Source organism: Rhinolophus ferrumequinum, chromosome 10 (assembly GCF_004115265.2).
Source record: "Rhinolophus ferrumequinum isolate MPI-CBG mRhiFer1 chromosome 10, mRhiFer1_v1.p, whole genome shotgun sequence".
NCBI classification, from domain to species: domain Eukaryota; kingdom Metazoa; phylum Chordata; class Mammalia; order Chiroptera; family Rhinolophidae; genus Rhinolophus; species Rhinolophus ferrumequinum.
The window spans coordinates 19,445,421-19,466,904 of record NC_046293.1 but is presented as its reverse complement, the minus strand read 5'-3'; the positions used below and the strand labels follow the sequence as shown (position 1 = coordinate 19,466,904).

The window sequence follows — 21,484 nt, the reverse complement described above, 5'->3', positions numbered from 1 at the left end:
ACATAAATGGATCTCCTTAGCAACAGGCTCTTCCCTACACACCTCCAGAAAAAAGTTCTTAAAGAAACAAAAGTCCTCATGCCATGTTAGAAATCTGAGCAAAATAACTGACTTTATTATAATTAACGATACTATCTATTTAAGAAGAGCAGTTTCAATGAGCTACTTCAAAAAGCTCTCAGAAGTTTCCACTTTTATAGATCATCAAGCTGAAACTTTGGAACAGATTCTAGAAAGGCTTAAGTGTATAGATGATAAATTGAGAACGAGTACATCCCTCACCTCTAAGCTACCCCCAAGGTCTTCTGCTTCAAAAATAGAAAGAACTGGGTGACTGAGAGTCAAGAGTCAATGCTATGTAGTTGGGGGGAAAGACACTAGCTATTCTGTATCTAAGCATAGTCAGAAAAAGGAGGAGTGGTGGTGAGACTGTCCGCAGCTTTATCCTGAATGTTGCTATGCAAAGCTGACAGTCATTCCCTCTGACATTCACCCACTCCAGGAGTGGAAGCCTCTGAGCAGCACTGAGCAGTGAGGGTTGTGACAGAGCTGGTAGGAAAAGACGGGAGGCTGAGAGGCTGGGAAAGGAGAATGGGGTAGGAGTGGGGGATGTGGGGAGAGCGAAGCTGAGCAGTGATTTCTAGAGGCTGAAGTCTACGCAATAATCAGGGCTATCTATGTTGTGATGGGTGAGTACTGACAGGGAGACGCAAATGGCCACTGAGTTATGAAAGCATGCTGCAAGCGAGCCGGCCAGCTCCCAGTCTAATACTAGGAGAGGGATCTAAGAGAGAAATATAGAGAAAGATAGAGGCAGCAGAAAAGTAAAATAGAGAAAGAAGAGAAAGGGATGGATAATGTGATTTTGAGTCTCACAGGAAACCTACAAAACCAGCAGGGCAGACATTATTATCCTTTTTTTACAAATGAGAAACTGAGGCCCAGAGTCGGTAAGTGACCTTTTAAAAGTCACATACTGAGTGGCAGATATAAGATTCAAAATCAAGTGACCTGATTCCAAGATAAAGATGAAACAAGAGGTGCCCTCGAAGCCCTGATACCCACCATATGTCCTACTCTTTATTTTATAAACAAGAAGTAAATCTTTCACATAACCAAGGCCTAGTCTTTTAAGGTTCAAACTGAAACAATTTTAGCCACTATTGAAAAACATTTCTGAAATGTATTATACTTGTCCTTGCCTTCTTTTGAATACCGACTGTAATTTACTTTCTTCTTGATGTGTGGGGTTAAAATGATGAAAACTGACTCAATATCTATATGACATCCAATTTAGGGCTACCCTCAGGTTCTAAGAAGACACACAGGTTTATTGCTGTCACGCCTAATACGCTCATGGCTAGCAATAGCTGTATTGCAGAATCGGCTGACTCAGCTGCTTCTTCCGTCACAGTCAGCTCTTTCTTTTAAAGTGTGTTGGTTTCCGGGCCCTGCCTACTGCTTCTGATCATGTCATTCCCCTGATTAAAATCTTGTTAATGGATATCTACTGATTACAGCAGCATTTTTTTTTTTTTTTAACTCAGGCTGCACATTAAAAATCACCTGGGGAGCTTTTTAAAAACTCTCAATACCCGAAGGCCACCACCAAAGATTTTTATTCCGTTGTTTAGGGGTGGGGACCTAGCCTACAGGGATTAATATAAATAGCATAGACTTGGGCTTCCGGTCAAGATGGAGTAGCAGGAGTTGGATTTACCCTCCCACCTGACACAATAAAAAATCTAGACAAAATATATGAAACACTGGTTTTTGAGACCCTGGACATGAGGCAATGACGGACATAGATCCCTGAGAGATGAGAAACAAATGAAGTGAGTCCTACAATTGCCCTAGTTTATAACCTTGAGAAAATTCCCAGGCCAAGTTCAGGGAGGAGGAACCCAGGGAATCTGAAAGACTCTCTGAATTGAGAAGATGGAAGTGAGAGTCTAGGGAGACTAAAGTAGCTCGAGTTGTCTGGACAGAATACTGGAGAGGAGAGAGAACTGATCAGGACAGGCATATGAGGAAATTATCTGAGGCCAGATTTTTTTTCAAAAAACAAAAACACCTGAAAAGATTAGTGGGAATAGTACTCAGAGTTCAAACAGGGTTGGTAAGAGTTTGCACTGTATTCAGACTGGGAAGCATGGAAATTCACAGGATATTGTTAGAATACTCAGAAGTATCTTGCCTCAATAGTGTGGAAGCATTAGCCACAGACTAAATAAATGATGCTCTGATTTTGCCTAACAAGTCTTAAAAGCAAGACTTGAAAGGATCAAAGCATGCCCAAGGAGCTTCCCTGTGTCCTAGAAGAAAGCTTAAGAATATTTAGATGAATACAAAAATATCCAGCACCCAACAAGGTCAAATTCGTAATGTCTGGCATCCAATAAAAATTACCAGGCGTGCCAAAAACAACAAGGAGAAAAATCAGTCAGTCAAAACTGACCCCAAAGTAACCCAAATGTTAGATCTAGAAGACAGGGGCATTAAAACAGTTCTTATTACTACATTCCATATATTCAACAAGTTAGAGAAAAGATTGAGTATGTTAGAGACATGGAAAATATAAAAAGGACTCAAGTTTAACTGCTGGAGATGAAAACTACAATCTCTGAGATGAAAAACACACTGGATGATAATAATGGCAGTTTAGATATTACAAGAAGAAAATATTATTGAACTTGAAGACATAGCAATAGAAACTACCCAAATGAATCACAGAGAGAAACAACATTGAAAAAAATGAATAGAGCATTGGTGAGCTGTCGTCCAACTTCAAATGGCCCAATATACACGTGATTGGAGCTCCAAAGGAGAGGAGAGAGGAAGCAGGACAGAAAAAATATTTTAAGAAATAATGACAATGGTGTAGCCACTATGGAAAACAATATGGAGATTCCTCAAAAACTTAAAAATAAAATCACTATAGGATCCAGCAATCCCATTTCTAGGTATATATCCAAAAGAATTGAAAACAGGATCTTGAGATATTTGCACACTCATGTTCATTGCAACATTATCCATAATAATCAAGAGGTGCAAGCAACTCAAATGTCCAACAGATGGATGGATAAAGTAAATGTGGTCTATCCATGCAATGGAATATTATTCGGCCATATCGAAAGGGAAATCCTGTCTCATGCTACAAATAGGATGACTTTGAGAGCATTATGCTAAATGAAATAAGCTAGTCACAAAAAGACAAATACGGCATGATTTACTCATGTGAGGTATCTAAAGTAGTCAAACTCTTAGAAACATAAAGTAGAATGGTGGCTGCTAGGGGCGGGGGATGGGGGGAAACGAGCTATTGTTCAATGGAGATGGAGTTTTAGTTTTGTAAGATGAAAAAGTTCTAGAGCTCTGTTGCACGACAATGTGCATATTGTTAACACTATTGTACTGTACACTTAAAAATGGTTAGCACGGCTAATTTTATATGTTTTAGACTACACTAAAATGATTTTGGTGATCCTACAACTGTGAATATATGAAGTATGATTGAATTGTACATTACAAATGGACGACTTGTATCACATGCCAATTATATCTTAATAAAGCTGTAAAATCAAGTTGAGGATATTACACAGCAATGGGAGAGAATGAACAGTCCTACAATTATATGCAATGAAAGGTAAATTAAAGAAGGTACATGCAAGAATATTCCATACAACACAAGCACATTGAGCTCTGCCGTTAGACATAAGGATGGTAGTTGCCGTGGGGGGCATGGGAAGATTAGTGACTGGAAGTGGCCATGAGGTGCTGTTAATTTTGGGTGCTGTTCATTTTCTATTTCTTGGTCTGGGTGTTATTTACATGTGTGTGCTCTTTTTGTGAAAATTTATGAAGCTGTACACTTATGGTATACGTGGAGTTTTTAATGTATGTTATAATTCTATATAAAAGTTTTGAAAATTTGAAGAGAAAAAAGAAATATAACTATTTCACAGAAAACAAACAAACAAACAAAAAAGAATGACCAAAATTTTTTCACAGTTGATGAAAACAATAAATTTCATATCTGTGAAGCTCAAAAGACTTCACACACAAGAAACATTAAGAAAATAACATTAAGGTACATCATAATCAAATTGCTCAAAAACAGTGATAAAGAGAACACCGTAAGTGCAGCCAGAGGTGGGAAAAAGACCTGTTATGTACAGAGGAATAACAACACCAACAAAAACAACAAAAAAAAAAACAAAGGGTAACACCAGATTCTTTGTCAGAAATAACGCGACGAGAAGATGGTAGATCAACATCTATAAAAGAGTGTTATCCTAGAATTCTATACCCAGCAAAAATATATTTGAAAAATACAGGCAAGAAAAAAGCCTTACTAGTAGCCTCACAGGATAAAAAATGTTAAAGGAAGACTTGCAGGTAGAAGGAGAGTGACAGCTGATGGAAACAAGGGTATACATAAAGGAATGAAGGGTAGGGATGGCTGCGTGGGTGTGTGACCTACGCAGTTGGACATGGTCCGGCATGTTGAAGGGTCTTATGTTTGGTTTAATGTTTTGATGTCATTGACTTAAAATTTTTAATAACTGTTGAACAAGGGGCCTCATATTTTCATTTTGCACTGCGCCATCAAACTATGAAGAACGGTCCTGATGAGGAATTCTTTGTCGCTGCGGGAGTGGGTGGAAAGGCTGTAAGGCTGAGTGTGGCTTGGATCTAGGTCAGACATTCAGGTATGGAATGGGGAAGGGCAGGACATTTTGAATGCTTTAATTTTAATCAGCAGAAGACTGAATGGAATCCGGGTGGGAAAAAAACAGATGTCCAGTAAAATCACTTTTTTTAGGGTAGACATTTCTGGATAATCGGAACAGGATTTCCCTTTTGCACATAAATGGCTCTAGTCAGAGGGTTTCAGTTCTTCATTTGTTACTGAATGCTGAGGACCATGTTTTCAGGCCAAATGCCTTGTTTATTTTCATTGTCTGTGTGTGTGTGTGTCTCTGTGTGTGTGTGTGTGTGAGTGTGTGTGTGTGTTTCACTAATTATAATACCAACACATTAATAGTGCCCATTTCCCTAATATTGACCCCGAGGTGATGCAAGAGTGCAAATTCACTTCCAGTGCAAAGAAAAGCAATATTCCTTCCAATGAGGATACAGTGTTTAAGTACATTTTATTGTGGTATGATTCTGTCTCAGTTTAGGTCAAGGCTCCAAAGTTAAGAGCAACAAAATAGGCATAGATATGCAACATGTGCTGAAAGATAGTGGAATGAATAATGCCAGCCCTAGTCCATCACCAACAACCGAGCCCTATGTGGAAGGGCTAAAAATTATTGGAAAGTGAGTATTTACTTGGAAAAAGACTGTCCATCTCACATGAGGAGGAAAAAGGGTGTTTTTTCCCAAAATATAGGCCAAGTGAGTGAGGAAAGCTTCAAGAGAATGACTGGAAGAGTTTGCAATTTAGATGCAGTGAGTGGGGGGTGGTGGAATCCAGGAGCTTCACCTGATAGAAACCTGAAGAAACCTGAAGCTCAGACACTGTGTCTTGCTGTCCTGAAGGTTTGTAAAGAGCTAGCTGTATTGTACACGGGTATAAATGAAACGCTTAAATCCAAAGATAATTTATGAGGTTTGCTTTACACTTGAATACTCATATCTACTTAGTTAAAGCCTTTGGCTTTGATTAAGGTTTTTAACATTTGAAACGTTGATTGATGTAGCTTCCCAGGTGTGTAAACATGAATATTTTTTCTCATTTATTAATATCCTCAGTGAAGGTATAACCTTTTACTTAAAATAGTTGGTTTTGGAGATGGAATTATAACATCCATCCTACCCACTCTTCCCTGCAGTTTATGGATTTGTTGATTATTCTTCTTGGTTGGGAGTGTAAGTTACCATTTGTCTTTATCCAATAGGCACGTGCACACACACACACACGCACGTACATTTACACACAAAATGCAAAAAGGCTTTTAGGGAGTAAATTTAATCGTCACTCTAGCAATGAGGGTAAGGTACATAGGCGTGTGAGTTTATAATGCTGATCATGAAATAAAAACCTTAAAACAAGTAATGAGTCTAAATTTGATACCGATAGGACTATATTTCTACAGCATTTAAAGCAAATAAACTCACACTATTACAGATTTAACACAAAGTTAGAATGTTTCCTTTGAAAATTTCTCAGTACATCTCCAAGTGATTAGATTATCACAATATTTCCCCTGGAAAGGTAGAAATTAAATCAACAACATTGCAAAAAAACACACAAATTGACAGTCCTAATCAAAAGAGAGATGTAAGTATAGTTTCAGCTGCTATTAGGCAAAAGGCAAATGATCTTCTAATTAATTTACTGTTGCAAAATACGTCCAAATGATTTTCATGGGACACATGGATATTACTACCTTAGTTATTTCATTTGTTTCTGCCCTAAGGTATTTGAAACACAACCAACCACTGCAGTTAGAGTTTTAAAGCTATTCTTGCAGCTATTAGCAGAGACTTAAGCATGCACTGAAGACTAAATTTTATCTGGTTCTTTCAATGTGTATGCTTATCATTATCAATACAATAGGATATCATAAGGCTGAGCTAGAATGATTGCTTTGGTAAATCCATTGGGAAGAAATTAATGATATATTCTACATTGAGATTCACAGATTAATAAAGGAGACAGAGTTCAAATTTATTTAGTCTTATCAAAATCCCCTTAGCAGGTATGTACACAGCGGTAAAATAAATTAATATTGTTTTTCATTATTGCAATACATTTTTGTCTAGAAAATGGGTAATTTCATAATTATCCATACATATTTCACATAGGGAATATATAGCTCTTTTGCCTGAAATTTCCCCCACGCAGGGCTGCTGAGCCTGTCAATAGCAGTAGGAATTGTTGTGCAAACTTGGTAATACTGTATGTAAAGCCTGACAAACCTTCTGATTTAAAAACATTCATGTACTTATGTACTGTTAACTCATCTTTAATTCTCTTAACAAGCCTTTGCAGAAGACTATAATTCAAGCTAGTTTCATCTAGCTAGCATCTGCAGAGGGAACAATTTGCCTGACAATCTCTCCCAACATATTCATATTTTAATACCAAACTATCAATGCAAAAGTGAGGTTAATGATTCAACTAATGATAGAGGCAGACACAGAAACAAAACAGAGATATTGATAATATATTTTGAATATAAAGCATAGGTTAAGGAATAAAGGGAACAATTATTGGCACATGCATCTTTCTCTAAGTCTAGACACATATGGATCTGTAAAATTGGCACTATCTTATGTATTCAAAGTCTCTCTATGCTTTATTTCCCCTGCCAAGAACGCTGATTTTAGATGTGAGATTTCCACTACTCTCCCTCACCCCTACGCTTGGGTAGCTTTGTGACCAAAGCCCTTATTAGGTTATTCAAATAACCTTGTTTTTCAAAGGTAACAACGTACTCTACCAAGAACAAGATAGTTGGAGACCTTCTGAAAGATTACAATTTCAAATGTATTTGTACTTTTTAAGTCGCAACTATGTATAGTTTTCATTTCATAATGAAAATACTTTGAATAAACTTACTGTGCTCACTGAGGCTGTATTATTATTTGTCTAATACTAAGCATAATAGCGTGTGAAATTGAAGGCTTAATCAATACTATTTAAAGATGCTGAAGTTATTTGTAATCATATCAGGAGTCAGCCTCCTCATTCTCCTTTCTCTTCCCCTCTACCAGCAGACCTCTGTATCAGAGACAGCCAACACTTGCCCTTCTCCCTTCACTTGACGGAGAACGACAGTTACTGGAGCTATTTGGTTTCCTTAAAACTAGTCAGTCATTACAAAGACTAAGGATGTGAATTTCCATAATAAGCTTTGCTCTAACTCAAGGTGACTGTACATTCCCGTTAGGCTAGAAAACAACAAATTATGGGTACCTATAATATAGGTACCTATATATTATGGGTACCTATATATATTTACTGGGCCTATAAATTACATATGATGTTATCTTATATTTGGATACCTTCCCATATTAGTTGAGATAAATAAAAGTCTTGAGTTTAAGACCAATCAAAAGCTTCGTAAGCCGGAAGGCACACACATATTGTGCTTTTCTCTCACTTTAAAACCCAACAATCCTAAACCATCAAATGAACTACTGTTACAACAGCTCTGATGGACACAAACATTTTGTTCTCTGATTTCCAAGTCTGAAGGAACAGATCAGTTTTTGTCCATAATAAATATACCTTCTGAGTTTAATGACTTGCAAAGCCTCTTCATCATGAGTGTGCACTTGCCCAGAAAGATGTCACAAGGAACTTTACATTTCACCAGTTTATTTTAAGGGCAATAAAATAAAATAAAACAAGGAAAAAGGCTGGCGTTAGATACTGATGCTGTACTCCAGGCCAGAGGAATTTGGTCTCAAAGTCTAAAACACAGTGATTATGTTTTTTTCAAATCTCATACAATGCGTGTGACAGCCACTGCTGCTCTCGAGACTGAAGTCAAACTGTCTTATAGCAAATGTGACTAGAGGGAAAACCTGTAAAGGGCCAGTCTGGGTGGGAAAGTCTATATTGCTGTCCCAACCCAAGGCTGCTTGGCCCTGTGGGTGGTGGTGGATCGGCCCCTGAGCCCTGGCAGGAAACCTGCTGGCACCGCGGACCTTGCCGTCACGAGGCCTAGTCACAGTGACTGAACAGGGATCTCAAGGCTGCCAGTGCCGACAGCATTGGGGAAGGTGGGGATCCAAAATGCTAGTCCCAGTGTTTGGATTTTGAGAAGATACAGTCTTGCTTTATTTAATGATACTTGCTTCAAACATTTTATAATAGAGTTCTATTGGAATCCATTCTTTTCAATGAGAGATTGCTGATAATGGCAGTTAGCTGAATGACTCTTGTGCTATCTATCCATCGTATTTGTTCTTCATTGGAGAGCCGTATTATTCAGAAGATGTCACATAAGAGATATTTGTCAAGTTATATCATTGGCTAGAATGCAACTTAACTGGAAGCAAGGTTGTTTGATCTATGGAGGGTACCCCGTTAACAAATGGCTCAGAGTGTCGAGTTCTCAGTGGAGAACTGAAATCTGCTTGACACAACCAAAAAGAAATACAGTTTCAGCTAGTTTCATTGCCACACAGACTGAGAACAAAATTAATCAGAGGCTTTTAGTCAGACAGCAAGTTTCTTCTGAAGTAATGATAGCTTTTGTGAGAGAGTAAGCACAGAAAGCTAAGAGTAGATGATGGGAAATTAGAAGAAGGAGCCAAGAATTTAATTAAGTGAGTTTTACATCAAAGAACATTTTTTATGAGATGTTCTAGAAAAGATATTATTTAAAAGCAAAAAATAACTAGTTACTAATGACCATCACTTAAAATAATTAATGAAATGACATGTATTCATTAGGACTGGATATCTGGAGATAAAGTGGCATAAAGAATAGAACAGAACACTTTTGAACTAGCAGAAATTTATTTGCTTTATCTTTTAGTTTATGAATACTTTTTCAGTTATTAGAATATAGAATTTAAATCTAAGACATTGTCTAAAAGGTTAAATGATTTCTCACTCACTTTTGGAAAGAACGGCCAAATATAATGCAAAGACATCGTCACTATATATTACATTTTCATCTTTTCCATTCCTTTATGCCATTAGAAATAAAAAGCCAGTAAAAATGAAATGAGAGAAGTATCAATAACAAAAGTATTTGTGCACATTTAGTCGATCTCTTTGGACTTGAATACATGGCAACATATGTTGGCCAGTTTTTACAGAAAATCTAAGCCAAGTGTATGAATAAAACAGAGACAACTTAAGATTGGGTATAAGTTATGGAAAATAAAATTTTGATATTATAGCAGCCTATTTAATAAGATCAGAAGCAGTCTCTTTAAGTATAGGGTTTGTATCTGCAATTAAGGAATAGAGATAAGGAAATACAATAGAGATAGACAACTAAAAATAACTTTCATCTTTAACAATGAAGATGAACAAAGATCAAAATGCGAGCCAATTAGCTATCACGTCCATATCCTAAACTGACAAGATTTCCTCAAATGGAAAAGCCAAAAATGCTTGGAAGATTCTCTTAGATTCTAACGCAAAATACCCTGAGAGCCCTCTTAGTTTCCCCACACCAAAACTTGAAAAGACAATGACTGTGGAGCTTGACTGAAACCAAGACAGTTGTGTATCTAAAACAGAAGGCATAACTGTAAATACTTGGACGTCAAAACATTTCCAAAGAAAGAAAAAATTAACCACCTACGATAAGAATTTCATTTATAAAGGGTCAAAGGGCTAAGGTGTCTTTAAGAGACCAACTTACATTAATAAGTTCAACCTCCCAGATTTTTTTCAACAGGTCCATCGATGTGTAGCCATTAATTAGAAAGGCTTTGGTGTAGTCACCTAGCTCGATGGAATCCAGCCACTCGGCGACAGAGGTGGGATGGTAGCCATCGTGGCCAATGGGTCTCATCTGTAATTAAGAAAATAACATCAGGATTAATTTAAACTGTCTACTTTGTGTTCCAACAACAGAACGCATCATGCCATTTTGGAAATTTATCTGATATGAAGCAATACCTCCTTCTGGATAAGGAAGTAAGGGAAACCAAAATACTTTCGGCACAACTCTAAGTCAATAATTTTCACGCTGACTTTGTTTTAAAAAATGCACCCCAAATTTTCCAGTTTAGCTGTGAAATAAACTCCATATTTGAGAGGACTAAATATGTCAAACTTCTGTTATAGATATTATTGGCATTCTGTTGGATGGAATTTAAAACGATGTCAGTCAAGCAGTATTAAATTCAGTGCTGAATGCACAAGGGATGGCAATCTCAAAATGTGGATGATAATTCTCATATGCACAACATCAAAGCATATGAAAATACTGCATGACTTCATTTAAACATCCAAAGGAATTTGTGCTTATGCAAGACATGCATTGTAGGCAGTGCAAACCTGCTGGAGAAACATACTGCTGCTCTGTTAAGCCAGTAGAGAAAGGCTTTTGAGCGTTTAAAGACCATGTGTTCTCCATCGGCTCTACAGAATGGTAGGCATGAATAGAGACCTTACTGGCAGACAGGTTCCTATTTTTTGTCAGCTATGTACAGATCTTTTTGTGTTTTGTTTTTTTTTTTTACTTTAGAAGAACAAAGAAGCGTGACAGCAACATAATGCTTCTGAGTTTAAATTGGAGTGTGAAAGTAATTTAAGCAAAACTTCTGGGTTTAAAATTTTGTAGGGATTATTCCAGTCCTTAAACTTTTATTTCAAAGTTTAGTTGAATCTGCAGTTCCTGGTTTTTGAAGTAACTCACTTTGTAAGACTTGTGCTGCTTTGTGTGTCATACTATGTACCTAATACTTGAGTTACTGAGGACAGCTGTCACCTCAACAACCTGATATGGTCCTTCAGTGAAATTCATGATGGGAACAGCAAAATTGGGTGAAATACAAACTACATTTTCCTCTTCCTTCAGATTCAAAGATGTAAGTATTAATGCAAGTCTATATGATTCTGATCTGTGAGCAGAGAAAAGATTAGTCTGGGCGTTAGGGATTCAGATTGTAATCTCAAATGTGCTGGGCTTTCTATCACTATGCATTATTCTCATTGCTAAGATTCTCCTTAGTCCTTCACTTTTAAGTTACTTTTTCTCATTTCCTCTTTCTAATTGTTTCACTCCCCAATCTGTTTTCCATTTTGAGGTTTAAATGTCCTCTATTTTAAAGTTACAGTGTAATTCATTATTTGCATTAGAGTCTGAACGGCATCAGACTTTTGTATTTCACTTATACACTGACTAACCCATTTGAGCTACTCATTAAATGTTTGTTCCTGTAACACTTAACTCAGTGTTTATGACACTGAGTAGCTACAAATGTAAATGACAACTCAAGGTTTGCACACAGAAGTTTAGTGGCATTCCCACATAACCAGATGTTATGTGTGTGTAACATTGGTGACTCGGACCCAAAGCTGAGGCTCAACGGTATTAAGTACCTTCATACTCTATAGAGAGTAACAAAAATACTGGGCTAGGTACATCCTCCAGGACTTACATATTAAGAGGTGGTGGAACCAACTCTGCTAACTTGAAAAATCACCCCAGTCCCAGAAACTCCCTGGTTGTCCCATAAGGAAATAACTAGAGAAAGAAAAGGAAGACCCACTGGAGTTGAAATTAGCAGCCTGGAAGGGAGGCCTTGCTGTTAGCCATAACGAAACTGTACATCTCAACAGTAGATACTAGGGATAAGCTTCAGAAGTCCTGAAGAATCCAGCTGGGGCAGAGTCAGAGAACTGTGCAGTGGGGTTCCCACAGGTCACCCCAAATGACACATCACTCCTTTGAAAGAGCCGTCAGTGGCCACCTCCCACACAATCGTTGTTGATGGTCTGTGTTGGCGAAGGAGCTTTGGTGGGGAAGCCCAGCAGAGCTCTGTGAAGCAAACCTAATTAAGTATTAAAATGTTTGCCTCTCCCCTAATCCTTCCTTGCCCCAGCACTAAGGCATGTGGAATCAGAAAAGAGAGAGGTGTCAGTCCCCTAGGGAAAGTCTAAACTTCAGCTTAAACTTCGGGGTTGGGTGGAGGGTGAAGAAAATAAAATTGGAGGCTTAACTGGATCGGCACTGAATTTTCAATATTTTACATGACTGGAAAGTTATTGGATATGATGGAGATAACATTAAAAGTTAGTAAAGAGAGAATCAATTGAATTTGGTTGAAGGCAGGATTAGGGAAAAAAGTCACATCAGTATCTCACTGAATGCAGACTTCTCAGTAATCTGGGTACTGCCCAGAGGCAATTTCTCCCAGACCAAATTTAAGGAGGTGAGAATGAGGGAAATATTTGCTGGGATTGTGAGAGACAGGGGCAAGGTGGAGGGCAAGAGTGAAGAGAACCTGGAAACGGGGACATTGATGTGTGCAGAGGCAGCAACACATCCATCCACTCATTCAGTAAGTATTTAGTGCCTATATTGATGACTGCTGTGGAAATAGCAGAGAGCAAAACAGTTACAGTTGCTCCATCGTGGAAATTATAACTCTTAATTAAAAATTATGTGAACAGATGACCAATAAATTATAAAGGCTCTGCATACCTGAAGAGAGGAAGCCATCAGAGCCATATGAAGTTACAAAATTAACTTGACACGTATTTAATGATATGCAGAATGGTTCCTTGCTACAACAATAATTTCTTTCAAAGCAATTCTCCCATCTGTTCCTTCATTTCTGTTCCTACTCCCACTGCCCTGTTTAGGTTTCCTCGTTAGAATTTACAAAAACTAATGCAATAGCTTTCCACACGGACTCCCACCTTTGGTCCACCTTATACCTTGCTGCTCCATCAGTTTTCCAAAAAGCCAACCTTTGCACCAAAACAAACCTATAGTGTCTCCTTCTTGATAAAAGCCCAAATGTCCAGTTACAACATTCTAGGACAATTGTGATCAAGTACAATCTTATCTTTTCAATTTAATCTCACACTACTCTGCTACATGCAGCCTAATACATATGATTAGACACGTGCATGTTTAAACAATATGCTAAATTGCTAGCCATTCCACCAACATGAACTGTGCAAGACACATTCATATCTTTGCTAATATCATCTTCCATGCTTGGAATGCTTTTGTCTTTGTTTCTGGAGTGTTTTTCAAGGACTGGCTTCCTTTCTTGAGCTCTAAGATACAAATTACCAACCATTTGTAGGCTTTCCTACAGATGTCCTATTTGTAGAAGTCCTATGGGTATCTCAAACACAAGTCAAAAACAAATCTATCTCCTTCAACTCACAGACTGGCCCTCCCTCTGCATTTCCCATCTCAGTTAATGGAGAACCATCACACTACTGCCCAAGTAAACGCTTAGGAGTCATCTTACTTTTTACCATCATATCTAATTCGGCCAACAAGTCTTATAAAGTTGATTTCCAAAATGTCTTTCAATTCAGTTCTGACAATAGTATCTACCCTAAATGTTGCTGTAAGAATTATATGATAATAGTGTATGTAAATTGTCTATCACAGTGCTTCGAATATCATAGGTCTTCAGGAACCCTTAGTTCTCGTCCCTCCCCACTGTCTTAAATCAAGGCCATGTTTATTTTGAAATAATATTGAGTCTTCTGGTTGCTAATCTGTTCAAGTTCTAATAAAAACTCTTCTTTCTTCTCCCATCCCTTCCTCTTTCCTTTCCTATCTTGTTTTAGAAAGGGTTTATGTCTGCTCACTTCTTTATACTCCTCCTTCCCTCAGCTGACAGTTATTTTTCAGAAATATAGCACACAAAGTCACGCAAAGAGATTGACTTGTTCCCCAAATCTTTGCTCTCTCCCTGTATTATAACTATGCCTCTGTGCCCCTTGCACTGTATCCCACTGGTGGCTGCAGTATCTTCCCCATCCCGTTGGTGTTGGCCATGTACTTACTGGGCCAGTGGAATAAGTGGAAGTGTCAGTGTGGCGGTTTATAGATGAGGCCTCTGTGCTACGACGTGCTCATCCTTTTGGGTTCTTACACTCTGCCACAAGAATAGTTGCATAACTGCTGGTCCCAGAAGAAAGATGAAGACTTGTGCGGCAAACCTAATTCTAATCCAAAGCTCGGAGTCTAGCCTAGCTCAGTGGAGAGTGGGCAAACCAGCTTACGTTAGCTGAACCCCAGTGGATGCATGGACCCATGAGTAAGAAAAATAAGTATATATATATATTCTTGTTGCTGTAAACCACTGAAATGCTGACATATGGGGAAAACTGACTAATAGAGTCACATCTTGTTTTGAAACCCTTGGTCTTTGTATTAGTCAGGTTATTCAAAGAAACAGAACCACTGGGATGTGTGTGTGTGCACACATACTCACACACATGCACACACACACTCACATACATTTATGTCTATTTATATTTCTTTCTATCTATCTATCTGTCTATCTATCTATCTATCTATCTATCTATCTATCTATCTATCTGCCTAGATTTATTTTAAGCAATATGCTCATACAATTGTGGGATCTGACAAGTTTGAAATATGCAGAGCAGGCTGGCAGGCTGGAGACCGAGGGAAGAATTGATGTTGCAGCTCGTCTGAAGGCTGTCTGAGGGCAGAATTCCCTCTTCTTTTTTGAAAGACCTAAGTTTTTTCCTTTTAAGGCCTTCAACTAATTGGATGAGGTCAACCTGTATTATGGAGAGTAATCAGCTTTACTCAAAGTCTACCGATTTAAATGTTAATTTCATCTCTAAAAAGACCTTTGTAGGAAGATCTAGACTAGTGTTTGACCAAATATCTGGGTATTGTGGCCTAGCCAAGTTGACACATAAAATAACCCAAACTCTTCAGTTTATGAATCCATTGGCAAATGCATCCTCATGAGGCTGAGAAAGACGAGGGAAGCTAAGCTGAGCTAACATCCACATCCGTCTCATGCTATATGACTGTCATCTAGTAAACATCTACTTCTTGCATCCTTACTAATCCTAAACTAAGCAATTCTTTATTTGAATTGAGTAAGATTATTGGGGCATAATCCACTGTATATCTAAGGCCTGTGCTCACGCCATTCCCTTTGACAAGAATGCTATTCCCCATTCTACTGTTGAAATTCTATCCATTCTTGAACAGTCCTGTTTAGATACTCCTTCTTCTGTGAAGCCTCTCCAATGCTACCCTTACCCGTTATTTGAAATTAATCACGTCTTCTGCTAGATTTCCATAATCTTATTACAGCATCATGAAGGGCTGCTTTCTATTGTAGGTAGAGATGTGAGTATCTGTCTTCTTCATTAGACTGTGATCCCTTTGGTGAAGAAACAAGGTCTTACTATCTCTGTAGGCTCTTATCATCTTTGTAGCAAAGCATTTCACATGTGGCAGGAATTTTCTAAATGTTTTTTAAATTAAGTGACTTAATGAACACACAAAGATAAAATGAGAAATTAATTTTAGTAGCATGGCATCCATTTCTGGGGGGAGATTTGTGTATTGTACTACATATTATGAAAATGAGGGCTATTTTTATGGCTTAACATTAAGGTTTACAACTGTTTAAAACTTTCACATACCAAGAACCAATTCCAGGTAGTGTGCTGTATTTCAAATGCACTGGGCTTTGTTTCCATAGCCCAGCAGTCTTGACTCAACTATCAACTAGTTGTGTAACCACGGGCAAACCATTTCACTTCCCCAAGCTTCAGTGTTTTCATCTATAAAATGAGGGTGTTGGACCAAATGATCTTAGAGTTCCTTTATAATTCCTAAATCTTGCAATTCTATAATTTGTAAATTAATATCAAATTAGTGTCAGATTTATTAATAAAGTAAATAAAAAAAATCCGCCAGCTCAAAGAGACAAAACTATAAAAAACATGACAAGATAGGACATTTAGCCTAAAGGTCAGATGGCATCCACACTTCTTTCATGAGACTTCAGTGGCATCCACAAGGAACACCGACTACTTTCTCAAATTAGCAACGATAAAACGCTTTTTTCAGCAGGAACGTGCGGCAGGAAAGGGCTAAAGAGAGACAGCTCCCTGGTCCTGCCAGGCCAGCGTGCTGCTGTGCACGAATGGGACGCACTAATCTGCGAGGGAGAGTGGTGGGCAGGCAGGAGGCATTCATAACGGGAGCATAACGAGGCAACTGATCAACTGGTTGAATCCCAAAGTCTGGGGGGAAAGCCAAACTGGGACGGAAATCAAAGATAGAAGCAAAGGAAGCTTCAGTCTTGGGAAAATTTAGGTATATTGATACGAGGTCTGACAATTAAGTTCGCGAACTTGTTGCAGTGATGTTGCTAAACTTTTTTGATATCAGAGGGATTATTCATTATGAATTTGTACCAACTGGACAAACAGTTAACTAAGTTTACTATTGGGAAGTGCTGAAAAGGCTGCGTGAAAAAGTTAGATGAAAACGACTTGAACTTTTCGCCAACAATTCATGGCTCTTGCATCACGACAATGAACCAGCTCACATGGCACTTGTCTGTGAGGGAGTTTTTAGCCAGCAAACAAATAACTGTATTGGAACACCCTCCCTATTCACCTGATCTGGCCCCTAATGACTTCTTTCTTTACCCTAACATAAAGGAAATATTGAAAGGAAGATATTCAGGACATCAAGTATAATACGATGACAGCTCTAATGTCCATACCAGAAAGAGTGTCAACATTGCTTTGAAGGGTGGACTGGGTGCTGGTGTCAGTGCATAGCTTCCCAAAGGGAGTACTTCGAAGGTGACCGCAGTGATATTCAGCAATGAGGTATGTAGCACTTCTTCTAGGATGAGTTCTTGAACTTAATTGTCTGACCTCATATATCCAGGAGTTCAAAAATCAAATGATCCAGATAAGAAGAGAAGTGGATGAAATAGAGTTTCAAGGAGGGTATGATCAGTAGTGAGGGAATGCTGCAGAGAGGTCCAACAAGATGAGGAAAAAGAAGTGTCCATGGGATCTGGAAGATTGGTCCCTGGGACCCAACTGAAAAGAGCCCAGAAGCTAGGCTGTGCTGAGATGAGGTGTGAGTTAGAGATGAGGAAGCAGTATGTGCACTATAGAGTATTCTTTTGGGTTTATATGGCAGGAGAAGTAGGGAGATGAAGGTTTTTAGAAAGCACACGGAAAAGGCATGGAAAGGGGTATGAACTGAGGACTCAGGCTTGAGGAAGGTCAGAGACAAAGCAGTAAGAGCCGAAGAATGCAGGGCAGATTGGGGTGAGGTAGAGGGCTTGTCTTTGGCTTTGGGGATTTTGCTTGCCTTTCTTGGAAATTATAGCACAAGAGGAATTATTAGCTGGAGCTAATTTGGGGGTTAAAAATCTTTCTGTTAAAACAGCTGTAAGGGTTCAGAAGCTACCTGGTTTGGACTTAGTGAAAGCTGTGACCTTGTATGTGACCTGGTAAAGGTCCTCACGTGGGCAAAGGCAGCCATCCATATGGCATGCCATTCCTTGGGCACAACCACACAAATCTGTCATTTGTGTAAACCTGTGCAGCACCCCTGCACAGCTACTTAAACTTGCCTAGAAGGCTGCAATGGACTGTGGCTTCCCTTTCCCCACCTGGATGTTCTCTGTACTCGCAGACTCCCTGATGACTTTTGTCACACAGATAGCCGGTATTGTTGGCTAGCTCCCTCTATTCATGCTCCTTGTTCTAGACTTTTCTGCTCTGTCCTGCTGCTATCCAAGACTTGGACTAACAGCAGCCCTGAAAATAAATCAGGACAAGCAGTGCGAGCAGACAGTGTGCTGCCAAGTCCAAATGCAGGTCTATCAAGTAGTGCGAGGATCAAATCTCATACAGGCTGACACCTGGGCTTAGACATCACTGTGCTATTTCATCAGTGGCTCTTAAAAGACTGATTGAACATGAAAGAGAAAGGCAGATCCACAGACCACAAGGCCCCAGCAAAAAGTCTACCCATCACCATCTAAGTGCTATTGCAGTACGACTTTGCTGGGAGAGATACGCCTACAAAATGGATAGGACTATTAAAGATAAGACCATCACCTAATAACCATAGGAGACTTGAAAGATCCCAAAGTGATCTCACACACAGCATCTCATTTGTGAGGGGTTTTAGATGATCTCTGGGAAAATGCCCTTTATGAAACCTGAGACCCTGGCTAGTCCCTGTAATGATATCCTTTCTGTGGGAACTGAAAGGATCGGTACACTGTGGTCATTGTTGAGAAGCAGGTGTGATAAGGTCTCTGTGCTGAGTATCTGCACCCAGGGAGGGGACACATGTACAGGTCTGTTTCTTGAAGCCCCTTTGTTTAGAATCAGACTCTGTTATGGATGCAATTTCTAGAAAAGAATAGGGAGGAAACCTAAACCCACAGAGGTAAGTGAATTGTGTTTAGAGGTCAGTGTGGACTTCCAACTACAGAGAGTGGTAACCTCTATTTTTTCCCCCCACTACCACCTGAGCCTCACCCACTTGGGGTCCCTGCAATGTTCAGATGATTGAAAAATCTCAGCTTTAGGCAAAGGGAAGGCACAGTGAGGAGGTAATATTTGGATATTATTTGGCACTACATTTTGGGGAAATAAAAGAAAAAGTCAAGTGCTTTGGGCTGGGTAATGCCCCTTAATGCCCTATGATTTCTATTTTGTAAATAAAAGAAACAAATTAAGGTCTATCCCAGAGAGGGCTTGAGGTATCTCTTATTTTGACAAAGTGTTAGATCACGGAGGCAACTGAAAGTGAAACAATGGACAACAGGGAGTGCAAATATAAGAAATGTATTCAAGACACATGGTGATCAACTCCCTACAGCACACAATAGTTGGTTAGTGAGCAAAATAAAAGCACTAGCCAAATGAATCTAGCCTCTAGGCATCTGATGAAAGAGGTGCGCCCCCTTTCATCAAAGGGGCTAGACTGACCACAAGCTAAAGGAGTGAAGTTGCCAAAACAAACAAGTTCCATAAATCATAGTAAGGAAAAAAAATGACAATGATAACAGCAAGTACAAAACAATCTCTTTCTTTATGGCTTTGAAAGCACTACTAGTCAGACTGCTAGTCAGGCACTGGTCGTCTCAGTTTCACCTGTGCACACAGAGCAACTACTGTCTATAGATAGCATCGCCTGAGAACCCAGCAGTTATCTGTCAGGTAAGATCTGCGGGGATGTGGATGAAAAGAATATTACAGCCACAACACAGGACACACATAAACATGGTCCTTGGGGTTGAATGATTTTGTCATACTTTTACTAAAGCTTTTAGTAAAAGGGGTGCCTTTAAAAATTCAATGAAAGGATACACACACACACACACACACACACACGTGTGTGTGTATATATATATATATATCTTTTCACTTCTAAACCATCTTTTCACTTCTAAAATCCTTATTGAGATAATGTCGACCCTAGAGCCCTTTGTTAAATATCACTATTTGTTTTGATTTATTTCCTTGTCACAAAGCTCTTTTAACAAACAAGGGCTCTGATTTAAAGATGAAGAGGATTTTTGCAACTAGAATAAGGTGCGGAACAGCTCTCACTATCATTCACATTTTCAAGCTCCACCAGTGATGTGAACTATATTTAGAAAAAAGACATGGGGTCTCTTTTTTCCTCTGACAGTACACGTTTTCTGATATTCACGCAGCTATTCAATGGTTATATAGCACACTGCTTTGCTCTTAAAACAGAAACTTTAAATGCTGCTATCCATCAGGAACATTGTTTGCAAGTTATTAGTCTCAACTAAAAAAATTTCCCCAAACTTGAATCTTCAGAAGATAATGAATGCTCTGAATGTCAATTCTATTTATTTGATGTTTAAAAAGCAAGTCCTTTCTCAGAGCCTCCAGGCATATGCATAATAACATTATCCACTGAAGTAGTTCAAACATAAATCTATCGTAAAACCAAAGTTAGCAGTGTACAAATGAATTAGTTGAGTTCTGACTTGGTAGGGCAGTATAAAAGATAGCATTCACATGGTGGCCTAAAATTAGTAAAGGAGTTACAAAAATGAGAACCTACCATCCATTCATCCATCCAGCCACTCAATCTACTCATCTGTTCATTCATTCATTCATTCATTCATTCATTCATTCATTCATTCAATGCTTATAGCATGTCTACTATATTCTAGGTGCTGTTCTGGATACATCAGTGAACGAAACATAGACAGATGCCAGTCCTTGTGGAGTTTAGATTTCAGTGGGAGAAACAGATAATAGTTAACAAGCATAATAAATAAGGAAATTATGTCAGAAGGCGACAAGTACTGTGAAAAAAAGAGAAAGTACAGCAGGAAGACTGGAAGTGTTGCAGAGTGTGTGTGGAGGCGGGAGGTGTAGTATTAAGTGGGGTGGTTAGGGGAAGCTTCATTCAGAAGGCAAGATTTGAATAAAGATTGAAAGATGGTGAATTGGCTGTGTTGGCCACTGAGGGGAGAAAATTCCAATTAGAGGGAACAAATAGAGCAAAGGACCTCAGGATGGATTGGGCCTGGTGTCTGTTCAGGAACAACAGAGAAACCACTGGGGTTGGAGCAGCAGAAAGGAGTGAGGAGCAGGTCAAAGAGGTAATTAGGGGTCAGGTAAAGTCAAGCTTTGAAAGCCTTGTAAGGACTTTGACTTTCATTTCTGAGGGAAATGGGGAGCCAGTGCAAGAATTTGAGCAGAGCTGTGACGCGATATGGTGTATGTTCCAGCGAACTCACTCTGGCTGCTGCATTGAGAATAGTTAACAGGGAGGTAAGCGTAGGAGCAGGAAGTCCTGTTCAGAGGTGTGGAGGTAACCCAGGGGAAGGAGGCCAGTGCTTGGACAGGGTGCGGAAGTAGAGCTGGTGAGAAGTGGTCAGATTCTGGATGATTTGCTGAAACACAAACTGTTCCTGTTTTCTAACACAGACGGGGAAGCTGTGAGTCTGATGGATGCAGCTGTGTGAAACGGATCTCAGCTGAAGCAGAACT

The 21,484-nt window shown here is 39.0% G+C and overlaps 1 protein-coding gene across 9 annotated transcripts in view; it reads right to left on the bottom strand.

Moving 5' to 3' along the window:
* The window catches only part of ANKS1B (ankyrin repeat and sterile alpha motif domain containing 1B), a 914,119-nt gene that overhangs the window by 267,705 nt on the left and 624,930 nt on the right, over nucleotides 1-21,484 (bottom strand). For all 9 annotated transcript variants that reach the window (XM_033118713.1, XM_033118715.1, XM_033118712.1 and 6 more), the window contains one exon: nucleotides 10,344-10,496. In XM_033118713.1, the coding sequence (XP_032974604.1) occupies nucleotides 10,344-10,496 (153 nt within the window). The remainder of the gene's footprint in view (nucleotides 1-10,343; nucleotides 10,497-21,484) is intronic.